Source organism: Mauremys mutica, chromosome 14 (genome assembly GCF_020497125.1).
Source record: "Mauremys mutica isolate MM-2020 ecotype Southern chromosome 14, ASM2049712v1, whole genome shotgun sequence".
Classification (NCBI taxonomy): Eukaryota; Metazoa; Chordata; order Testudines; family Geoemydidae; genus Mauremys; species Mauremys mutica.
In genome coordinates, this window is record NC_059085.1 from 8,844,078 (window position 1) to 8,865,664 (window position 21,587).

The 21,587-nt window shown below is 45.9% G+C and overlaps 1 protein-coding gene across 4 annotated transcripts in view; it reads left to right on the plus strand.

The window, feature by feature from the left end:
• The first annotated feature begins 699 nt into the window (after positions 1–699).
• KIFC3 (kinesin family member C3) overlaps positions 700–21,587 on the plus strand; it is a 42,315-nt gene continuing 21,427 nt past the window's right edge. Inside the window, exons 1-5 of one of the 4 annotated variants that reach the window (XM_044987300.1) lie at positions 700–717; positions 4,577–4,694; positions 7,743–7,888; positions 11,994–12,174; positions 18,594–18,790. In XM_044987300.1, the coding sequence (XP_044843235.1) occupies positions 4,613–4,694; positions 7,743–7,888; positions 11,994–12,174; positions 18,594–18,790 (606 nt within the window). In that variant the 5' untranslated portion in view covers positions 700–717; positions 4,577–4,612. Of the gene's footprint in view, positions 718–1,023; positions 1,157–4,576; positions 4,695–5,042; positions 5,118–7,742; positions 7,889–11,993; positions 12,175–18,593; positions 18,791–20,584; positions 20,659–21,587 lie in introns of those variants that run through there. The other 3 variants (XM_044987299.1, XM_044987301.1, XM_044987302.1) reach the window with 3 other exon arrangements.

A 21,587-nucleotide genomic window follows, 5' to 3' on the forward strand; every position in this document is an offset into this window, starting at 1 on the left:
GAATACGATATATTTGAAAATGTAGAAAACATCAAAAATATTTAAATAAATGGTATTCTATTAATGTTTAACAGTGCGATTAATCACGATTAAATTTTAATGGCGTGATTAATTGGGATCAATTTTTTTAAATCTCTTGACAGCCCTAGTATTTATATTATGGTTTATTATTTAAAATTCCTCAGCCCCACTCTCATTTCACTATGAAGCAGTTTCTTTCGGATTTTGTTGCCTTAAGACAGAGATAGGCGTGAGAATTAATGGCCATTGATTCTCATGCCTTTAAAAACAAACCCTGCATTTGGAAATTACTTGATGGCCACAATGAGTTTGCCTGTAACTCTTTTCATCCAGAAAGATCCTTGCGTGCTTTACAAACCAGGCAGGTTAATCATTTTAACCACCACAGAAATGCATCCACCTCTGAGGTGGGGCAGGGCAGCTTGTTTACAGCACTGGGCAGGAAGCGGGTTTTCTTCTCCCGAAGAAGGGGCTTGTTGTGCCCCCACGGGGGTGCGCTGGCTCTTCCCACGCCAGGCTAGCGAGAGGCTGGCCGCTGCTTTGCAGTCTCGGTCTGTGCGCCCCTAGCCGGGGGCACGGCTGGCTCCCGGGGTGGGGGCAACGCAGCCGCTGTGCTGGAGAAGCACCACAGCCCCGGGGCTCGCTCCTGGCTCAGGGCAGCGGCTGCCCGCCCAGCCCGTCGGGGACACTGCTCGGGTGGGTTCTGCTGCCTTCCTCCGCCTCGGCAGCACGTCTAGCCCCCGGCGGGCTCCCTGGCGAGCCGCCCCCGGAGCAGAGGGCTGGAGCCGGGCAGGCTGCGGCTGGGACCCGCCCGGAGCTCCCCTCGCTCGCGCGCTCGGCCCCCCCCCGGCGCGGCCCGCTGCGGAGAAGGAGCCCCGGAGCGCGGCCCGCCGGTTACCATGGCAACCGGCAGCGAGTCGGAGCCAGTCATTTCCTGTGGAAAAGCGGGTGGGGGGGGGTGCAGGGGGTGTGTGCGGGGCGGGGAACGGGGAGGCTCCGCGACTTGCCTGCGGAATCCGGGCTGGCGGCGTGAGGGGGTGACAGCGCAGCCCCCTGCCATGGCCCTCCTGCCCCCGGGGGCGGCCAGGCCGGGCAGTGCCGGGCGCCCACCCCGGGCCCGGGCAGCTCCGACCGGGTGAGTCTGGCCTCGGCCCCTCGTGTTCCTGCGTCCGCGGGCCGGGAGCGGGGTGTGTGTGTGTGTGTGTCTGGATTCCTCTGCTTTGATCGTGTGTGTGTGTGTGTGTGTGTCTGGATTCCGCTGCTTTGATCGTGTGTGTGTGTGTGTGTGTGTGTGTGTCTGGATTCTTCTGCTTTGATCCTGTGTATGTGTGTGTGTGCGCGTGTGTGTATTCCTCTCCTTTGATCGTGTGTGTGTGTGTGTGTGTGTGTGTGTGTGTGTGTATGCCTCTGCTTTGATCCTGTGTATGTGTGTGTGTGCGCGTGTGTGTATTCCTCTCCTTTGATCGTGTGTGTGTGTGTGTGTGTGTGTGTGTGTGTGTATGCCTCTGCTTTGATCCTGGGTGTATGTGTTGGTGCCTGTGTGTCTTCTCTCGGAGTGGTGTGTGTGTCTGGATGCCCCTGCTTTGATCCTGGGTATGTGTGTTGAGTGTTGGTGCCTGTGTCTTCTCTCCGAGCGGTGTGTGTGTGTGTGTGTGTGTGTGTCCGGATGCCTCTGCTTTGATCCTGGGTGTGTGTGTGTTGGTGCCTGTGTGTCTTCTCTCTTTTTGTCTCTCTGTGTATGTCTCTCTCCTGGCCCTACCGAAAGGAGCCCGAAGAAGAGCTCCGTGTAGCTGGCAAGCTGGTCCCCTCCATCCGCAGAAGTTGGTCCCATACAAGACATTCCCTCACCTGCCTTGTCTCTCTCAAAGGACTCATTGTCATTGGCGGTGGGGGTGGAGTGGGAGCAAATGCAGCAGTAGGTGGAGTGCGCCTGGCACAGCTTTGTGCCTTTTAACCAGGGCTTTGCTTCGGTCGCCCCCTCCCGCTCCCCCAAATCACCTCGATTTCCATCGGTCAGTCTGTATTTCCAGTGACTTGTTTGGCTGTCGATGGCACCTGGCAGGGTGTGCGCCGGCTGTTGGAATTCTGGTTTCTCCCCCAGAGTGTGAGCCTGCTACTGCGTTGCTGTTACGCTTCACCTGCCAAGGCCCAAATGTGTGACAAGAACCATGCATGCGTGTGAGATGCATCAGAAATAGCAGAGCAGAGACTTGGAAATACATGGGATTCGTTCCATTAATATGCACAGCATAATTCGTTTCAAGATTCAGCATTTCCAGTGGTCGGAATAAATGTGCCGTAATAAACAGTGGGATAATGCCAGGGTTCTGATCCTGCAGCTGCCACTGTCTCAATGGACCCCTGTGCCCATTTAGTGGCAGTTAAGCACTGGGGCCCCTGTTAGTGTGGGTTAGGTCACTCTAATAAGTGATGTAATGGTTAATGAGGCAGAGTGGAGCAGTGAAAAAGGGTGTTTTAAGGTTCCATTAATGTTCATGCAACATTTTGAAATATTTGGATGAAAGGAGCTTGACAAGAGCAAAATAGAAAAGATTGTTTTAATTACACCTCTACCCCAGTATAACGCTGTCCTAGGGAGCCAAAAAAATCTTACCGCGTTGTAGGTGAAACCATGTTATATCGAACTTGCTTTGATCCACTGGAGTGCGCAGGCCCTCCCTCCCCCCCGGGGGGGTGCTTTACCACGTTATATCCAAATTTGTGTTATATCGGGTCACGTTATATCGGGGTAGAGGTGTATTATTTAATCAGCACCTAGTGCGCGTTAGGTGCTTCACAGGGCATAGAAAAGACAGTCCCTGCTCTGAATTGGTTCCAGTCTAAGCATAAACTGATGACAGGGATTTTAAATAAAAATGCAGTTTAAAAATAAATGTTTATTTCTCCTCTTCACCTCTAGTTTCTGATCATGTGCTATTCTCTGTTTCTCTGTTCCTCCATGGCACTGGCTTTCCCTGCATAACTACACTTCTTTTAATGCGATCTACCCTGGTTCAGAGATTTCTGACCAGAAGCTCTGTGTGCGTATGTGAGATGGTAAGGATCATGTATCCTAGGGTGACCAGACAAGAAGTGTGAAAAATCGGGACGGGGGTTGGGAGTAATAGGCACCTATGTAAGACACAGCCCCAAATATCAGGATTGTCCCTATAAATCGGGACATCTAGTCACCCAGTTCTCCTGAGTTTGACTAAACTGATCTAGACAATCCTAGATCACAGAGCTCTCTCCTAATGACGCCTTTCTTCATGCCACTGCCTGGCTGCCAAGCCACAGGTCTTTTTTGGTTGTTTTCAGTTTTGGTTCATCTTTAGGGCTGATTCCTTTTCTCCCCTTCATTATGGCTTTGAGTTTAGAGTCAGTCCCCGAGGCAGGGAATATCATGCTTTCTGACTACTTTACTGATTCAACTGCATGTGCTTGAACCCGTGCTAGGCTCATACTTCCTCTCCAGATGACCCAATGGGATCATTGAGACACAGGGTCATTGAGCCACCACAATATGAATGAGAGCAGTTTTGTAAAGTTATGAATGATATTTTAGATGTCTAATTGAAACAAACACTGCCAAATCCTTCCTTGTGAGACAGAGGATTTGAAGACTTCCTTACAGTTTAATCTCAAATGAAGGCGTCTCTTTCCAGATGAGTGAGACGCAGTGGAGTTGGAAGGCGTGGGCATCCAGATGGCACATGCCACTTCATAAAGCAGCTTGGATAGGAGTCTCTCTCTTCCCCAGTCTGCTTCCAGCCTCTCTGGGCTATGGTTCTCATCCTGTGGAGGCCTGATTGTGGGATGAACTAGGTTATGATTTAAGTTATGAAGGTTTAAATCAAATAATTCCACTGAAGTCCACTGGTGGAAAAACTGGTGCAAGATGAGAATCCAGCTCAACAACTGAACAAAGACCCCAAATATCTTTGCTATTTGTTCTGTGGTAACACTTTTGAAGGCCCCAGTCAAGATCACAGCACTGCAATAAGAGTGTGATGCAATAAGAGCGTGATGCATAGGAGAACAGGTAAGAGACGGATGCTTATTTCCTGGCTATTGTACAGGGTGGTCTGCAGTCTCATAGGACGACATGATTCCTGCCCTGTAAATGTAAAAGTTATAAAATCAAATGTAGTAGTGGAAGAAGCTGGAAATGATACAGGAATTATTAACCAAAACAACCTGGGTAAAGACGACTCCAAACAACTATGGAAGCTATGGAATGTTGGCAATTAAAATGGAAACATCACAACATGAAGAAGGAAGCAACACAGCTACAATAACATTGCAAACAGGAATTATTAAGTTAATTACAGATACAGTGTGTGTAAACGCCTGCTTTTTATAGGTCAGCATTTCTCATGTGGACAAATTCCCAGTATTCAAATCTGAATCGTTCCAGATGTGTGTGGGAGTAGGAATCAAGATGGGGACAGTGCTACTTGCATAGCTTGCTAGAGTGTCTCATCTTGGACCACTAACTTCCTGCAGCTGGAATCCAATCCTTTACTGGAATATCTTTGCTTGTGTTTATTCCCAGGCCCTGAGGTGTCGATCTGCTTTGGGACCCTATGCCATGATTACATCTCGCAAGACCTGGGATTTGGGACCTACTCCCTCATTGAAAGACCTGTGGAAAAAGGACCTCCCTCTTGACAGTGAGTATTAAGTGATGGCTCATCCCATTCCATGCCCAGCCCACTCATGGTCACGCCCTTTCTCACACTACAGCCAGGATAGGCTAGAAAACCAGCGAGCCCGCATTTTTGACATTTCTTTTTAGATGCCAGAGATGAGACTAAAATGGTTTCGGGGGAAGCAATTCCGAAACAGACAAAAGCTGTTAGGTAACTCCAGGGGTTCATCAGACAGGTGTTTCAGTGCTGCTGCTGTGGTGGAAGGTGAAAGGCTCCTCTCCCACTTCCTAGTCAGAAGCCTTGGGACAAAAGTTAAATTTTAACGTGTAAAAGAAAAAAAAAATCTGTGATCTGCATGGAAGAAAAACACGTGGATTCTGTTCGTCCTTCATCTCGGGTCCTTGGGAGAGTTTGTTATCTCTCTAAAGCACTGAAACCAAATAGGTGAGTTTAGTTCAACGTTTTTTCTTCTTCAGGGGCTGACGCCTTTTCAAAAAGTAGCTAAAAGAACCAAAACCTACTTGTTGAAACATGCTGCTGCTTCTGTGCGGTTATACACCACACACACTGTCTGTTTGCAGGCTTCGGGGTCACTCTGAGTGTTAAAGCCAGGTTTTAGCAAAAGTACTAGATATTTTGAGTGGAAAATCAAAAACAAATGGATTGTCTGCACTCTTTTATTGTTCACTCTCTGACACATTTAAGTGCTTAAACTTTGGCAGCAATTGTCTATGTATTGTTTCCTCTTCTCTGATTTCTAACTACTGACCACAGACGTGTATCTGAGAGGCTGGCCTGGTATGCAGGTGCAGGGGTCTGAAGTTATGTTTTCATTCCCCCTCATACCCTTTCCCCACTGAGCTAGTAGCATTCCTTTGTTACGGGGCGGAGAGACTGGTGGGGAGCGAGACACTAAAAACCAGTGTACTGTATGATTAGCATCAGACTGTGTCCTACCTGGTGGGGGAATAATGATGTATATTAATTGCATGTATGTAATACCTTTTATTAAGGAACTACACATGATTTTGAAAGGTTGTTATTCCTATTTTAAAGATGGGGAAACAGGGGCATAGGGAGGCAAAGTGACATGCACAGCAAGATTATATATCTATCTTGTACATATACAGCCCTCTTCACTATAGTATCTGAGTACTTCCCAACTATTTCAGAACAGAAATAGCAATAACAACCTCTCTCTGTCCTTTCCAGCCTGTAGGAAAAAGAGCCTGATTTATTTATAGTAGTTTTTTGGTGTGTTTGTGTGTGAGATGAACTGATCCTGGGAAAGCTAAACTGAAGAGTTCATTTTTGCGTTTCGTTCGGGACATGGAGAGACCTGTAGTCATTCTTATTTCATTCAGGGCTGGGTTCCCTCGTTTAGCCCCAGCTCCCGTGAAAGTTCTCTTTTCCACCCTGCAAGCCTCCCTCTGTGGTCTGTATATTCATTGTACTAATGAATGACGGAGACATCATAGGAAGTTATGGTCACTGAAGGAGAAGTGATGTCTCAGATAGATTGGGCCAGTCTTATACAGGGCTTTGAATATCAGGAAAGAGACCTTGAGTAGCCACTTCAGAGGGTTGAGTGAGTTTCTATGGTCATGATGACATGCACGGCTAGCCTGAGGGGTTGCTGTGTTTTGCAACCGCTGGAGGGTCATTCCTATATGTAATGAGTTGCAATGACTAAGCCTGGAGATCACCAGAGTGTGGGTCACTGTAGTCAGGGCTGTGTCTGGGAGGAAGGAACACAATCTCCTGCTCATCCCAGAAAAAAGTGAGTGTTTTTTGCCACCATGGCTATTTGAGCATCCAGTAGCATTGAGGACTCCACAACCATATCAACCCAGAGCCTTGTGGTAACAGACACTCTTGAGAGTGGGGGATGTGAGAAAGGAGGCAAGTTCTTTAAAGTGCTTTCCCCTTCCTGCCAGTATCACTTCAGTGGTCCTGCCAGGGTTCAGCTTTAGCCAGCTGCTCTCCATCCAGGGGTTGGTTTCTGGCTGAGCAGTGAGAGAGCTGGGAGATGATCCATTTTCTCAAGTGAGCTTTTTCTGCATTTGGACCCAAAAAAGAACAGAGTGGCTACGCTGCCTCTAGATTTGTCCTTCTTGGTTCTGGTTCTGTAGTGAAACACAGTCTGGGGGAGGAGGTGTTAGCTCACTAGTCCTGCAGTGTCAGTTAGACAGGTTTTGTGCTGCAGACCTGGTCGGGTAACTAGATAGGGGATAAGGTCATGGATACTGAAGTCACAAAATAAACGAGTAGCAAAAGTGGGAGGAGAACCCAGGAATCCTGATTCCTAATCCCCTTGTGTGGGAGTTTTGACAGTACAGAAAAAGTTCAGGCGTCTGACAACCTTGTAGATTGAGAGGTGAAGTTTGCATAATTCTTCAGAGTCTGTTTGGATTGTTTACAGGGTTCTTCATAAAGATACATAAATAGATTCCTACAGTTTGGATTCCTGTAACTTATGTTCATTTGCCAACAGATCATATTTGCCCTAAAGGGCTCATTTTGCTCATCAACATTGCCAAAGTTGTAATAATACTTTGTTCTTGTTTGGTGCTTTACATTTTCCAAATGACGTACGAAGAGGAAGTTGTAGTCATATGTGAAATGAGTTTGACAGGTCTCAGATCACCCAGGTGGGCAGACTGTAGCTTTGCTTACACCTTTTCCTTCTCCTCCCCTTCAACCCCCCTTCTCTCCTCCCCTCTTTACTATATGGCCCTGTGGCTGAGATTTCATACAAAGCTCATGCTTTCTGCATTGACCTGAAGTATTTTGGGCATCAGGAATCGAAAGCTTGACGGTAGTTGTGAATGACCTTGGCTGTGAGCCAGAGAAGGGAGGGGGCTTGGATACCAGCTTTAGTTACTAGCATGATGATGGATGGCCTGGAACAGAACTTGGGGGGGAGGGGAGGAGGAGACAGGCTTGCTGAATGAGAACAGGAGGCATACCCAAGACTGAATCAGTCTCCTCACTCTCTGCTAGACAAGCTGTTTGTAGTCAGTTTCTCCTGGGCTGATGTATTTAACATTCTTTTTTGTTTTGTTTAAGGGAGTGGACAGGATTCACTCCTCAGTGACAGTGAAGAGGACTCCTCTGTCCAGACGCCTGTGCTGCCTGCATTGGTCCAACAGAAAACCCTCAGTGTGAACTGGTGCGGCACTGCGAGTCCACAAGGCCCCTACGTGACTGTGCAGGTAAGGAAACCCTGATCCCCTTCGGAGAGAGGAATGAAAGCCAGGGCACCTACTGAAGAACACGTTCTTTATCTTCTGGCACTCGGTGGTTTCCCGCTGAACTGTGTATCTTTTCAGCTGTGTCTTTATGGGAAAGGGAGTGGGTTATCAACTAAGTGTTATATTGGCATCTAGAAGTCATCCACCTGCAGTGTAAAGGAGCCAAAAAATAACTGGACTTCTCCACTGGGGAATACCTGAGGTATATGAAGGATTTCCTGGTGATACTAGGCTCGTGTAATGACACTACACCAGGCCCCATCACAACTTCTGGTGCCGGGACATATCAGGGACATGTCTCAGGAAGAGAAGGGATGTGTTGGGGAAGGCAGGAATGCTCTGCATTCGGGCTATTATGATCTGTTGGATGGTCCCTTGGGGACTGTTGCTGGCAGGGTGTAAGTTAAAGCAGCCCCTGGGCTGCTCTAACTTGTGTCAAGGACTGACTCAATCCCCAGCAGTTCCAAAATCTGGAAGGAATAAAGGTTGCTTGCAGTCACCTTTGCACTCTCTAGATATAGGGCTGCATTGAATTCATGTTAGCCACAGCCCAGGATCAGGGCCATTGTCAGTAGAGTATCAGAGGGGTAGCCGTGTTAGTCTGGTTCTGTAAAAGCAGCAAAGAATCCTGTGGCACCTTATAGACTAACAGACGTTTTGCAGCATGAGCTTTCGTGGGTGAAACGAAAGCATGAGCTTTCGTGGTATTCACCCACGAAAGCTCATGCTGCAAAACGTCTGTTAGTCTATAAGGTGCCACAGGATTCTTTGCTGCTTTTATTGTCAGTAGAGGATCCCAAACCAAAAATCAGTAGTAGGGATCTCAGCGTTTCCCAGCAGGATGCATTTGGGGGGAATATGATAAGTGTCCTCATTGTGAAACTCACAACTGATTGAACTTAGTAGTACCACCACTCTCACAGCAGAAAATCCTCTAAGGAATAAGGTAGGAACTCAGACTATAGAGCAACTACTAGCTAATTTAAAAAAAACCCAAAAAACTCTTAGATTTAGGTGCCAGATTTTTAAAACTAGCATGTCTCTTTTCAAAATACAATTTATTCTGTTGCATAAAGGCACTTTGTTGTAATACTTTATTCCTTGAGTGGAGATGGAAAGGGTGTTGGAAAAATACGTCTCGGTTGTCTGGAAAGTGTTAGGAAACCAAATCCAGTGAGGAAGTGGTAAAGGTTTAGTGGAACTGTTAAGAATAACATTTTTGGTGTCACTTTTGAGCTATATAATAAGCATCCAAGGGAGGAAGAAGACAAAACAAACAAGCAGACAAAAAAACACCCCATGCTTTGCATACACCTTATCTCATATCTAGGGTTGTGCAATAGTGTTTACTAACTACTGATTAGATGGATCATGGGTGGGGGAGAAGATGGTAGGAATTTCATATGGAGGGGTTAGAACAAAGGATTGAGAGTCAGGACTCCTGGGTTCTATTTCCATTTCTGTCACTCATTCATTGTTGGACTTCGGGCAAGTCACTTAATCCATGTCTCTGTACAGTGGAGACAATACCTGTGTGTTTCACAGGAGTGTAGAGGCCGCTCTGCTCCACTTTCTGTCCAGTCCCAGAGCCCCATATAGCTTCAGGAATTACCTTTTGTAAAGTGCTTCTAGAACGTGGGATGACAGGCACTATTGAAGTGCAACATGTTGTTTTCTGGCTGCAGTCTGAGAACTGGTCTCCCTCATTTTGAAGTTCAATTCAGAAACATTCCAGCTCTAATAACCATTCATCATTTTGTGCTGTGTGTTGTACTCACTCATGCCTTCCAGGTTTCTGCTCTTCAGGGAGGGACTTACTCGTGTGGCACTGCTCACCTAGCGTACAGTGCTTTTGTGATCTTAAGCCTGGTCTACACTACAAAGTTTTACCAGTAAAACTTGCCTTATTTCAGAACATTATAGATACAGTGTAACTAATAAAAGTAGCTTCTGAATGGGGTGGGGGGAAATTCTCAAGTCTCAGTCAGTGAACAGATTACACCAAAACCCATGTCCACACTGACAGTTTTCCGAAAACCTTCCATCATTGCTCCAGTACCAGTACAATTCCACTGGTGAGAGCAAAGGTGAGAATGCTAGTGGAGCCTGGCTGCTGGTGCTAGTACCACTATGTCATCTACACTTGCTTTCAGATGACATGAGGGTGAAAATGCTAGTGCCTGGTCTACACTAGTGTACCGATCACTGCTAGTGTCCTGGCATTAGATCTGCAGCGGAGAAATCCCTATAATTGTCACTATAGAGACATGCACATGCATCCAACGAAGTGGGTATTCACCCACGAAAGCTCATGCTCCAATACGTCTGTTAGTCTATAAGGTGCCACAGGACTCTTTGCTGCTTTTACAGATCCAGACTAACATGGCTACCCCTCTGATACTTGACACTATAGAGACAGCTTCAAAGTCCTGTCTGCAGGATTTAAAGTAGTCCTGGCACAGCACCGGAAGCAGCATAATCTTTCCTGGGGTGGCAGAAAGGAGAAGGCTTGCTCCTGGAATGGAGAAAAATATAGATTTTTTTTTCAAGCTACTGAATAATTGTTACATAAATTATGATAACCCCCTTATTCCTCTCCATCCTTCCAGATCTGTAAATCTTCCAGATCTGTAAAACTGTTAGAAGTTAGGCTTGCTCCAAATCCGCCTCTGAACAGTGGCTGATTGTCGTTAAATGGTCCATGGAAGTGAACTTACAGTGTGATATAGCAGCAGAAAAAGCCAGTGTGAATTCAGAAACAACATGTCATGGAATGCAGAACTGACAGTCTGTGGAATGACTACACCAACTAGAATACTGTGTACCGGACTGGGTCTCTCTTGACCAGGGAGGTGCTGACAAATTGGAAAGAATACAGAGAACAATAACCGTGATTTAGAAGCTGAAGCCATTGATTTATGAGTCTAGATTAAAGGATACATTCCTATATATTAAAGGATAGACTAAGCTAAACGTGCATCTTGGCTGAACCACAACAAAGGTAGGGAGGTACACGACTATCTACCAAAAGGATGTCAAATATTAAAGAGAGTGAGGATTTGTTCAAGGTGGTTCAAGGATGGGGGTGTAACTAGGAGGAATGGGATGAAATTAAGGAAAGGAAAATCAAGGTTGAATATAAATGAAAACTTCCTGACACTGAAATCTGGAAAGCTCTGGGGACGTCTCCTAGGGAACATGGTGGAAGCCTCATTGCTTAGGTGATCTGAAACTAGACTGGGCAGAACACCAGCAAATGTAGTGAGAGGAATAATCCCTGCACTGAACCATGTTTGGAGCTACATGGACTAAATGACTTAATGCATCTTTTCTGTCTCTGGTTTCTGATTCACTCTGGTTTCATTCCCGATGAAATTGATTTTTTTTTTCCTCCTCCTTTTCCCCATCAATCTTGGCGTGGCTCGCCTGATTGCAATCAGGAAATCACCTGCTATGCGATGAATGGATCAGCCTCAGTCACTGTAATTGAGTATCGTTTTTTTCGTACATTGCCATCTAATTTTCTGTCCTCTGCCTGTCTTCTCCTTGTTCCTTTCTCTCCAGAACAGAGGTTTCAGAACTTTGAAAAATGACCGCTATTTGAGATGCTGATTTCCAGTCTGTAGTTTGTATCTGAGACCATGTGTATGCTGCTTCTTGTCTTTTGCCTTGTGACTGACCTTTTGGAAACCTGAGGTTGATGAGAGCTGACAGCTGGAGGGAAAATGTGGGAGAACGTAGGAAGTCATTGGGGAAGAGGGCACTGATGGCTTTAGTGGGATGGCACAGGCTGGAGTTTGATTAGGTTGGAACAGCAATGGGAAGGAGTTTGGTTTCAGCAGGTGGGGAGTTGACCCGATCAGAGTGGTGCGGGGAAGCGATGCAGATGTGAAGACAGCAGAAATACACCTTGAAATACTGAGGTACCTGTAATGATTTCAATACCCTGGGGCACAGGGTCACCTTTCAAAATCTCACTCAGTCTATGATAAGAAGTCTAGGGAGGTTTATGCCCTCTTGAGTTACAATGCCCTTTAAAGGGAAAATGGTTGTGTTTTGAACGCAGGCCTTGCAGGACAAGTTGTGCAAGGACAAGAGTCAGGTGAAGAACAAGGAGAATCATCACCAGCCACAGACTCAGTGTAGGACCCAGAAGCTGGGCATAGAGAAGAGGTCGGGGTCTGCTCACAACTGGGACGCTGGAGCGCAGGGCCAGGAAGCCTGCAGCATGAACGTTGAGAAAACAGGTAAAGGGGGAGGCATGAGAATTAATGGCCATTAATTCTCACGCCTATCTCTGTCTTAAGGCAACAAAATCTGAAAGAAACTGCTTCATAGTGAAATGAGATTGGGGGTAAGTGAATTTCCTCAGCTCACAGCTAATGCAATGATTCTTCTATATAAATAGAAACTGATTACTCATTAGGGAATGACTTGGGCTCAGGAGGGATTAAATGCAAACCAGGTGTTTGCACGCAGGTAACAAAAATAAACTGTGCTGGGTCACGTCAGGTCACTGACAGATTAATCTAACCTTTGATCTGAAGCAGAGTGATCTTGTTTATTTCTTCTCTTTTAAGGAAACTTTATCACAGTGCAGTTATAACCACCTATTCCCTCCTAGTGCATTGCCGCCTCCTTTCCTCTTCATCCCTGCTCTCTTGCCTCTCCTCAACCTGAGTTTTTATCCTGTTCTATGTCTGTTTCGCCGCCTGTCTCTGTGCTGTTGGGTCTTGCTTAAATATTCTGGTTTTGTCTTCAGTCCCCCTCCCACTAGAGGAGATAAGTGGCATTTCAGAAGATTATACGTCTTGCTTTGAAAGCTGCTTCTTGCTCAGATACTCTTCTGAGTCTTAAGCGCTTAAATCGACAGCTCAAACGTGGGGCCTCATCTTTGCTGTCATACAACTGCTGAGGACAGTGTCCCCTGCAATGTGTTCAAGAGGCTGGTAGTCACTCAAAGCTCTTTTCTCCCTCTCCCTTGTTAACTTCCAAAGTGGACAATGTGGATTTGGCAGAAATGGAGTCCTCATTGCTCCTTTTGTCCTGCTTCCCATCCTTCTATAGGCAACATCTCTAGCACAAGAGGCTAAGTGTCTCTTCAGGGTTGCAGTCTCTTGGCCGGGAAAAGGAGGTGAAGCAAGAGCTTTTCACTAAAGGTGCATGGAAACATATTCACCTTTATGAGAGAAATGGCAGGTCTGATTCTCATCCACTAACGCCAGTTTAACGCCATTGACTTCTGGGGGTTAGTCCTGTTGTACAGATTCAGGCCTCATGTTTTTGGTGAGGAAGAAGCTACTCAGAAACTGTGCTGGAAGTTGGATTTTGATTCCTATTATTTATTTTCTCCATCAGAAACTAATTACCTGGGCTTGTCCAGACACATCAGAGTGAGCCACTCCCTGCTGTGCTCTGGTTTAGAACTTGCTGGGTTATCTGTGGGAGACCTCCCTCTCCGCCCTGAGCGGGCCTCAGGACAGTGTGTGCGGGAGAGCGCCAAGCGTGTTACACAGAGAGAGGAAGAGGCGGCTCAGTGACAGAAACAGGAAGGCGCGTAAGAAAGGGGGAAGGCGTGCCAGCTGGAAATGTAGGGTGCCAAGAGACAAAAAGTCATGCAAGGAGTAGGCGGACACATGAACTGCAGCTTTCTTCTCAGGCAGGGGAACTAGCGTGTGAAAATGACGTAACCAGAGTAAGTATACAGTGAGTTAGACCTAGAATTTATCTTCACAAGTCTGCGGTGCCCCCTTCTCTGAACCCCCCTGCTGCTGCTGCTGCTATTTCCTCCTCTGCTGCCCCTGCTCCCACTGCCGCTTCGCTAAGCCTTTCCCTGCTTTTCTAGCTGTGCCCACCCGAGGCAAAAGGCTCATCTGAACTTTGCTGATCCCTCCATCTGCTAATGCTCCTTGAGCGTTTTACCGGCTTTGCTCATAGGTGTAGCAGGCTTCCCTGCTCTATAGGCTCCCCATTGGGGGAGGGATAGCTCAGTGGTTTGAGCATTGGCCTGCTAAATCCAGGGTTGTGAGCTCAACCCTTGTAGGGGCCACTTAGGGATCTGGGGCAAAATCAGTACTTGGTCCTGCTAATGAAGGCAGGGGGCTGGACTCAATGACCTTTGGAGGGCCCTTCCAGCTCTAGGAGATAGGTATGTCTCATGTATTATTTTTATTATTATTATTCTCTGGCAAATGGTTGGCAAGCTGCAGACTAGAGAGGCTCAAGACACTACACAGTCAGCTATAAATGGAGCCCTACCAAATTCAGGGTCCATTTTGGTCAATTTCACGGTCATAGAATTTTAAAAATTGTAAATGTCATGACGTCAGCTATTTAAATCTGAACTGTCACAGTGTTGTAATTGTAGGGGTCCTGATCCAAAAAGGAGTTGTAGTGGGAGAGGGGGATTGCGGTACTGCTACCCTTACTTCTGTGCTGCTGCTGGCGACGGCGCTGCCTTCAGAGCTGGGCAGCTGGAGAGCAGTGGCTGCAGGCCGGGAGCTCAGCTGTGAAGGCAGGGCCACCCCTAGCAGCAGTGCAGAAGTAAGGATGGCATGGCATGGTATTGCCACCCTTACTTCTGTGCTGTTGCTGGTGGGATGCTGCCTTCAGAGCTGGGTGCCCGGCCAACAGCTGCCGCTCTCCAGCAGCTCTGAAGGCAGCGCAGAAGTAAGGGTGGCAATATTGCGACCCTCCTAAAATAACCTTGTGAGCCCCCCCTGCAACTCCCTTTGGGCTCAGGACCCCCAATTTGAGAAAAGCTGGTCTCCCCCAGGAAATCTGTGTGCTATAGGGTAAAAGCACACAAAAGACCAGATTTTGCGGGGAGAGACCAGATTTCACGGTCCGTGAGGCGTTTTTCATGGCTGTGAATTTGGTAGAGCCCTACCTATAAACAGCTGAAAAGCCAGAAAGTGTTGAAATAACAGGACATTTCATTTGTACACTTTGCACATCAACTGCTGTCTACCTCAGCACCTACTATACAATTTCAGTGTTAAATGCCCCATATAAATCCTATGGTCTGAGCTGCCCCATATATAATCAACATGTTTTGCTGTTTGTACACATCTGGCTGCAGCCTTTCTGGGAGTCACTGATGTCCACTTTAAAAGTTTTTCAGAACAAGCATGAAAGTCTGTGTGGCTGTGTCTGAAAAGCTGTGAGTGTGTAACTCACAGTATAAAGTGTCTGCCTTGCTTTGAGCTCTAGCATACATAGAATACTGCTGTGTACGGTAATTAGCTTCCCAACCAGTAAGTCTGTGTGGTAAGTTATATAATGTAAGCTGCCTGCGCCATTGGCAGACCTGCCTTTCCAAGCCTCCGGTCTCCCAAGAATGATTTCTGGAGAATAACATGTTGGAACAGATGATACACCTGGACCAAAGGGGAACATGTTCAAAGCATAGAATAATCTCCATGCTTTGTTTGAATTAAGTTGGGTACAATTGCCATGGTTTTAAATTGACTGGTTTAAATTCCCTAGCTGAAGGATTCAGTGTCCCAGCACAGGATTAAATTAGATAATACACACAGATACACAGTGGTTTCAGACATGCCCTGACATCTCCTTGTATCCTAGGATAGCACTTTTGAGGTGAGAGAACACTCCCAAAGGAATAACACTTTGCATTTATATATGACTTTACAGGCTCTTTTCTTAACATTTGGTGGATGTTATCCCCTCTGATGTATAGTATCCCTCTTTTACATATGGAGAAACTCAGTAGGTTAAAAGCCAACAAAGGTGCACGCTGCTTCTGGACGCCCAACTCGAGTCGCTTTAAAGGTGTCTCAAGCGCCCAAAAATTGAGGCAAAATGCCACCCAGAATCAGTGGTCACTTGTGAAAATATTGGCCCTATTCATAACGAGGCCAAAAGGGACCAGGCGATCATCCGCTCTGACCGCCTGTATCCATAGCACTTCCCCAAATTAGTTCCCGTTTGAACTAGAATATACCTTTTAGAAAAACATCCGATCTGGATTAAACAATTTCCACCACAGCCCATGGCATGCATCTTATTTCTAGTTTGAATTCAGCCCTTGGATCTTGTTATACCTTTGAACTGGCCCATGGTCACACACCAAATCAGTGACAGAGCGAGGCTTAGAACTCAATAGCTGCTTTCCAGCCCTTTGCTCACACCATTATCCCATAACTTCTCTCTACAGAGAGGAACACGTCAAAGGCCCGCAGCTGGTATATTAAACACGTCTTACAACGAGACAGAGCTACCAAATGTTTACATAGAAAAAAAAATTTGTCTTGCAGCAAAAGCAGCTTCTTCTGATAAGTACACTTTGCATAAAACAAGCACTTCGACTGCTTGCACTTAGCCAGGCAATTACCAGCCCTGTTATTTGCCCTTGAAGTCACAGAACTGTGTCATTTCTAGTAGTTATTTAAACAGGTGGGAGGCAGGGCAGGGTGGTATGAGGCTCATGGCAGGCTGGAATCCTGACCTAATCTCTCTTTCTTATGGCCACAGATTCTCCCTCCTCACCACCATAGCGCCTCCTTGTAGTGTCACCCCAAATCCTGGGAACTAGCCCGTTCCTTTACTTCCACCTGGGAAGTAACAAGTACTTTAAGGATTAGTTACATGAGCTACAATGTTAGGCCTCTATGAACATGTATGTCTATAGGATAGACTGCAGTTATCCCCTTTCTCCAATCAAAAACATAAGCCCAAATATAATCTAAACCATATAAAGCCATCCACAACCTGTTTCCAAAAAATAATGTTCCCTTCATAATTCATTTCAGTTAAAACAATAAGAGGAACTGTGAGGTGCCGTTTGTTTCCTCACTGCTGAGGGCAGAGCAGTGAGAAAATAGCAGGGCAATTTCCTTCCACAGCGCCTCACTTTTCCAGCTTGTTTGTCCACTGTGCATTGCAGCCACTGTCAGCGCCTCCCTCACCTGCCACTGGTGTCAGATCAAAGCCATCAAAATTTAGGAGTTTGTGTGATTTTTTGTTTGTTTGTCTGAATTAAAAAATATGAATAGTGAGGCCTGACATTACCCGAAGGACTTCAGACGCGAGGAGAAATAAGGGCCTTGCAAAGGAGGGATGGACTAGTGGATACGTCACTGGACTAGGCCTTTAGGAGAGATGCGTTTGAGCCCTGGCTCAGCCACAGACTTCCTATGTCATTTAGTCTAGCTGTAAAATGAAAAAGGGGGCTAGTACTTCTCTACCTCATAGGGGTGTTGTGAGGATAAGATCCACCGACGACTGTGAGGTGCTCAGACGCTACCATTATGAGGGCCATGTAAGTGCTTAGACATGTAGATAGGAGCTGCAGACCAAAGCTGCCCTTACTGTTTTGTAGGGCCAGATTATTACCGATAGGAGCCGAGTGGGGAAAATGAGTGAGATGTGACCATGGAGCACCGTTAGGAGATAACAGCGTGTGGCATGGAGGAAGGAGATTGCTGCAGTATCCTCTTCACTAGATAGCCTTTGTTGCCATGCTTTGGATGGTGGCTGGTGCGCTCCTTCACTTGCTGGCCACAGCCAAGAGGGAAATGCCTCGTAGTCCCCTTGGCTCAGCCCCCCTTCTTGGTAGAACTATTGCCCATTGCAAAGGGTGTTTTGGGTTATTTTCCTCAGTTTGCCCCAAAGCATTTTTTTTAACGTCTTAAATGAAATCACAGGCTCTGTCTGTGTTTTCTTTCTTGCTCGTGGAGCCAGGAATGTGGAAGTCAGCGGGTGATGAACTCCTCAGCCTGGGGCTCAGAAGCAATGGGGTATTTATGAACGTCACATGCTTGTGTGTTCACCGTGTACTTTTCACCGGCCAAACGGCCAACAGGGAGTTTCCTGGGGGGTTGTGACTGTGGAGATGTGACGTTCGTGCCATCGCTGTCTCACTCTGTTTCTCACTTGCATCTCTGTGCTTGGAACACTGTTCCCCACATGCTTCCATTGGTTGAGTGGCCACCATTTTCCATCTATGACGAGCTGAACAGCTTTGAAAGAAAATTAAAAAAATATTTTAAGGTATTGAATTGTCAGGATTTGTCTCAAATGCCCTCTGTGACAGTTTCTTCAGCCATGGTCCTACATGAACTTAAGCACGCGTGTGACTTTACTATGGCGGAGCTCTGGAGTCCTGCTACAGTCAGTGAGACTGCTCACACGAGTAGTTAGGCAGACGCGTATGTGCTTACAGAATCACAGCCTCGTTTTGGTTCTGTCAGTGTGCACAGAACTGTCAAACAACTTACTGTTGAAAGGTGTGCACACTTATTTCAGGAAAAACTTCCAATCAAACGATTCATCTTCTGTATCTGGAGCATCCCTGCAGCTCCTTCTGGGGGCTGGCAGAACTGCACTGGGATTCACTACTGGTTCCTTCCCTCAGAGCATTGATTGGAGCAGTGGGTGGTGATTGGAGCCGTGAAATGGTCCTCTACACAGGTTAAGCCCGTGCAGCTCAGGAAGGAATCTGGGGTTTTCACTGCATTATGGTCTTTTTCTTTTTGTCTTTACATCTCCTGCTCCACTTTAGTCATTTAGTTGGCCCTACATTTAGTCCACACTTACTGGCCTTTCCTGGCGTGCATCTGTCATTTCATCACGCACTGCCAACCCCTGTACAGTTACACCTACCTGCTGCTTTGTAAATGCCATGCTAACACTGTTCTTGTTGCAGGTGGAAGATTCTTTGGTGGGAAATGCTCCAGCTTGTCAGGAGCACGTCAGTTTCCTATGATCCAGAAGATGGTGGAGTCTATGGCCCAACTGCAGGAGGAGAAGCTGCAGCTGCAGGAAGAGCTGCTGGCACTGCAGGAGAAACTTTCTGCACGGGAGAATGAAGAACTTGCTGTGTCTGTCCAGCTGCAGGATCAGGTACTGCACAAGATGGGGGAGGAACTCTGTGAGTGAACCGTGACATTTTTCAGGGTCCAGATCCCAAAAGGTATTAGGTTCCTAGCTTCCATTGATCGCGGAGGGAGTTAAGTGCCTAAATACCTTTGAGGATTTCAGCCAAGGTGTTTAAGCCAACATTGTAACTTACGTGCAAATTGCTATGTTCCAAGTGCCCTCACACTAAATATCTGATCTAATTCCTCTTATAGTTATTCTGTTGCTAAGAAACACATTTTTTAAAGCAGATATTTTGCAGGACTTGGATACACAATGTGTTGTGCTCCCTCTGTGGGCTCTGCAGCAGCAGTCAGCTCACAGGTCTAGTACAGGAGGTGTGGAGGAATGTTGGGGGCGGGGGGGGGGAAACAGTGATGCCAGGCAGCTTGGGCTTCAGCCTGGCGTGGCAGGTGCCACCTCCCCCAACTCACCTCTTTTTTTGGTCTGGGTGGGGGAGGCACAATCAAAAATTGTAATTCAAAGGGGGCCTCAGCTCAGACAGTTTGAAAACTGCTGGTCTGGTGATTAGGGCAGGACTCTAGGACTGAGGACTTTGAGTTCTAGTCACAGGTCTGCCTTTGACTTTTTCTGATGTTGAACAAGTTGCTAAACAGCTGCATGCTTCAGGTTCCCTGTCTAATCTTCTACTGAATCACTTTTGTGGCATTTCAATAATCTCATGAAGTGCTTATAAATCCTTTGATGAAAAGAGCTCGTTAGGCACCAAGTCTTGCAGTCTAGCAAAACCTACTCTCAGAGCTATGCTGCGATTGTCCATTATACTAGTGCACAAAGGGCACAGCACGATAGATTTGTTGTATGAAATAAGCAAGTTAATTCTAGCGTCTTTCAAAAGGCAGGAAGTAAGAAACACATTTAAAAATCAGTTTCCCAGCTGAGAAGGAGAAAACTGATAAGAGAATAGGTATGTGGGTGGGTGGATGCGGGAAAGGGTGGTGCATGAGCTACAAAGACATTCTTTGGTTTCTAAGAAACAACACATTTTTGAAAGTCATTACCTGGCTGTTTGTCAAAGTGTAGCAAGATTGTGTGACATTGGTAACCTCCCCCCACAAAAAAAAACTTTTTTTTTTTTTGTGAGAAAGTGGGACTACAGGCTCATAATAAAAAGACTCTGTGTGGGAAGGGGGATTAGTTTATAACTCTAGATGTGACTATGGTTTGATTCTGCTCTTAATTACACTGATCTAAACACCGAATAATTGCATTGAGTTCAGTTGGGTTACTCTGAATGACACCGGTGTGCATAAGTCAAAGCAGAATCTGGCCCTATACCAACTAACAGAGAGAGAGTGACACTGTATACAGGAGGCAACTCTCTGCTAGGGAAAAACAACTAGCTAGCATGTGGACAAAGGAGAAGGATAAATTAAATGTCCCATTTCTTTAAAGAGATTCTAAAGGCTAAGAGATACAAAGGCCACACCTAAGTGCCAGACATAGCTAAGAAAACCAGTGGGTGTCATTTCTAGCAATTGTGGCCAGGCTGGAGATACAACTAGTGAGGTCTAGCCAGGCATGCAACCAGGCTCCACCTATTTTTCCAGGAAGGGATGGGTCTCCACTACAGGTGAAGTGAATCAGTGTCTCCTGTTGTTGTCTTCATCTTCACCTGGAAGAGAGATGAGCTGGTATTTTCTAATTTAACACTGTGAGTTTTCTGCTAATGAATTTAGGGTTAAACAAACTCTGATGTTAAATGTACTGATAATCACTTATTCTGAGTGGCTTTTGTGTCACAGGTGAATGCTTGTCTGTGAATTCTGTAAATACTATTGATTCTAAAGACTTTTCAAGCTCGCCCCAGGTGACTGACTGAAGTTGGAATGGTATGAAGTATATAAATCCAGTCACAGATAGATGGCTATGCGTAATGCAGACTTGCTTGTGATAGATTTTTTCCTGCTTTTGTGTCCCCACTATAAGGACCAACTATTGTGAGCGTCCATAGATTTTTACTCTTTTTAGAGAGATGCTGATGTTGTTGCACTGAAATAGTATAAACTTTCATATTAAAGGGAAGTAAAATATATTAAAATCTAAGTTATGGATATTAAAATAATTATTAAAAGTGATTTTTAATCCCTCATATGTTCTCTGCATTTCTCTAAGGTTGGACAATGAAAATAGATTAATCAGTGGCAACTTTTGTTTATTTTTTTCTTCACTTTCTGGTCCTCATGCACTTGCACAGTGCTGCCATATTTGGGGACTATCTTGTTTAAAAACAAACTACTAATTCTACTGGTCTTCGGTTTTGTAGAAGTTTGTCTTTATAAAAGCCTAATTTGTAGGCAATATATGACTTCAGTGTACTTTTTTTAAATGGAACAGCTAGTGTGGAGTGGCATCTCAGAATACGGTAATACCATGTATTTAAGTACTAGTTCTAACCTCACCTCATTAGATGGGTGTAACTTAATTGAGCTTAATTAATTGTAGCACACTGTAAACATATATTTGTTTTAAGTCAGCAGTTCTAAACTGTGGTCCCCAGATCAGTGAGGGGCTGCAGATTGCTGGGTGGTCACAGGGTAACAGCTCCTTCTCTTTGTTTCCAGCTGTTAAATGCTATTAAAAGAAGCTGAAGTATGCGAATAGTCTGCTAACATTTCTTTCCCTTGTACTTGCCTGCTGTGGCTGCCACAGGGATGTTCCATGCTCCCAGGCGGAGGGGAAGCACTAATGAGTCTCTTTCTGTTAAGAAATGGTTCACTGTGTAGGAAAACATTAAGATCCTTTGTTATAAGCTAAACAA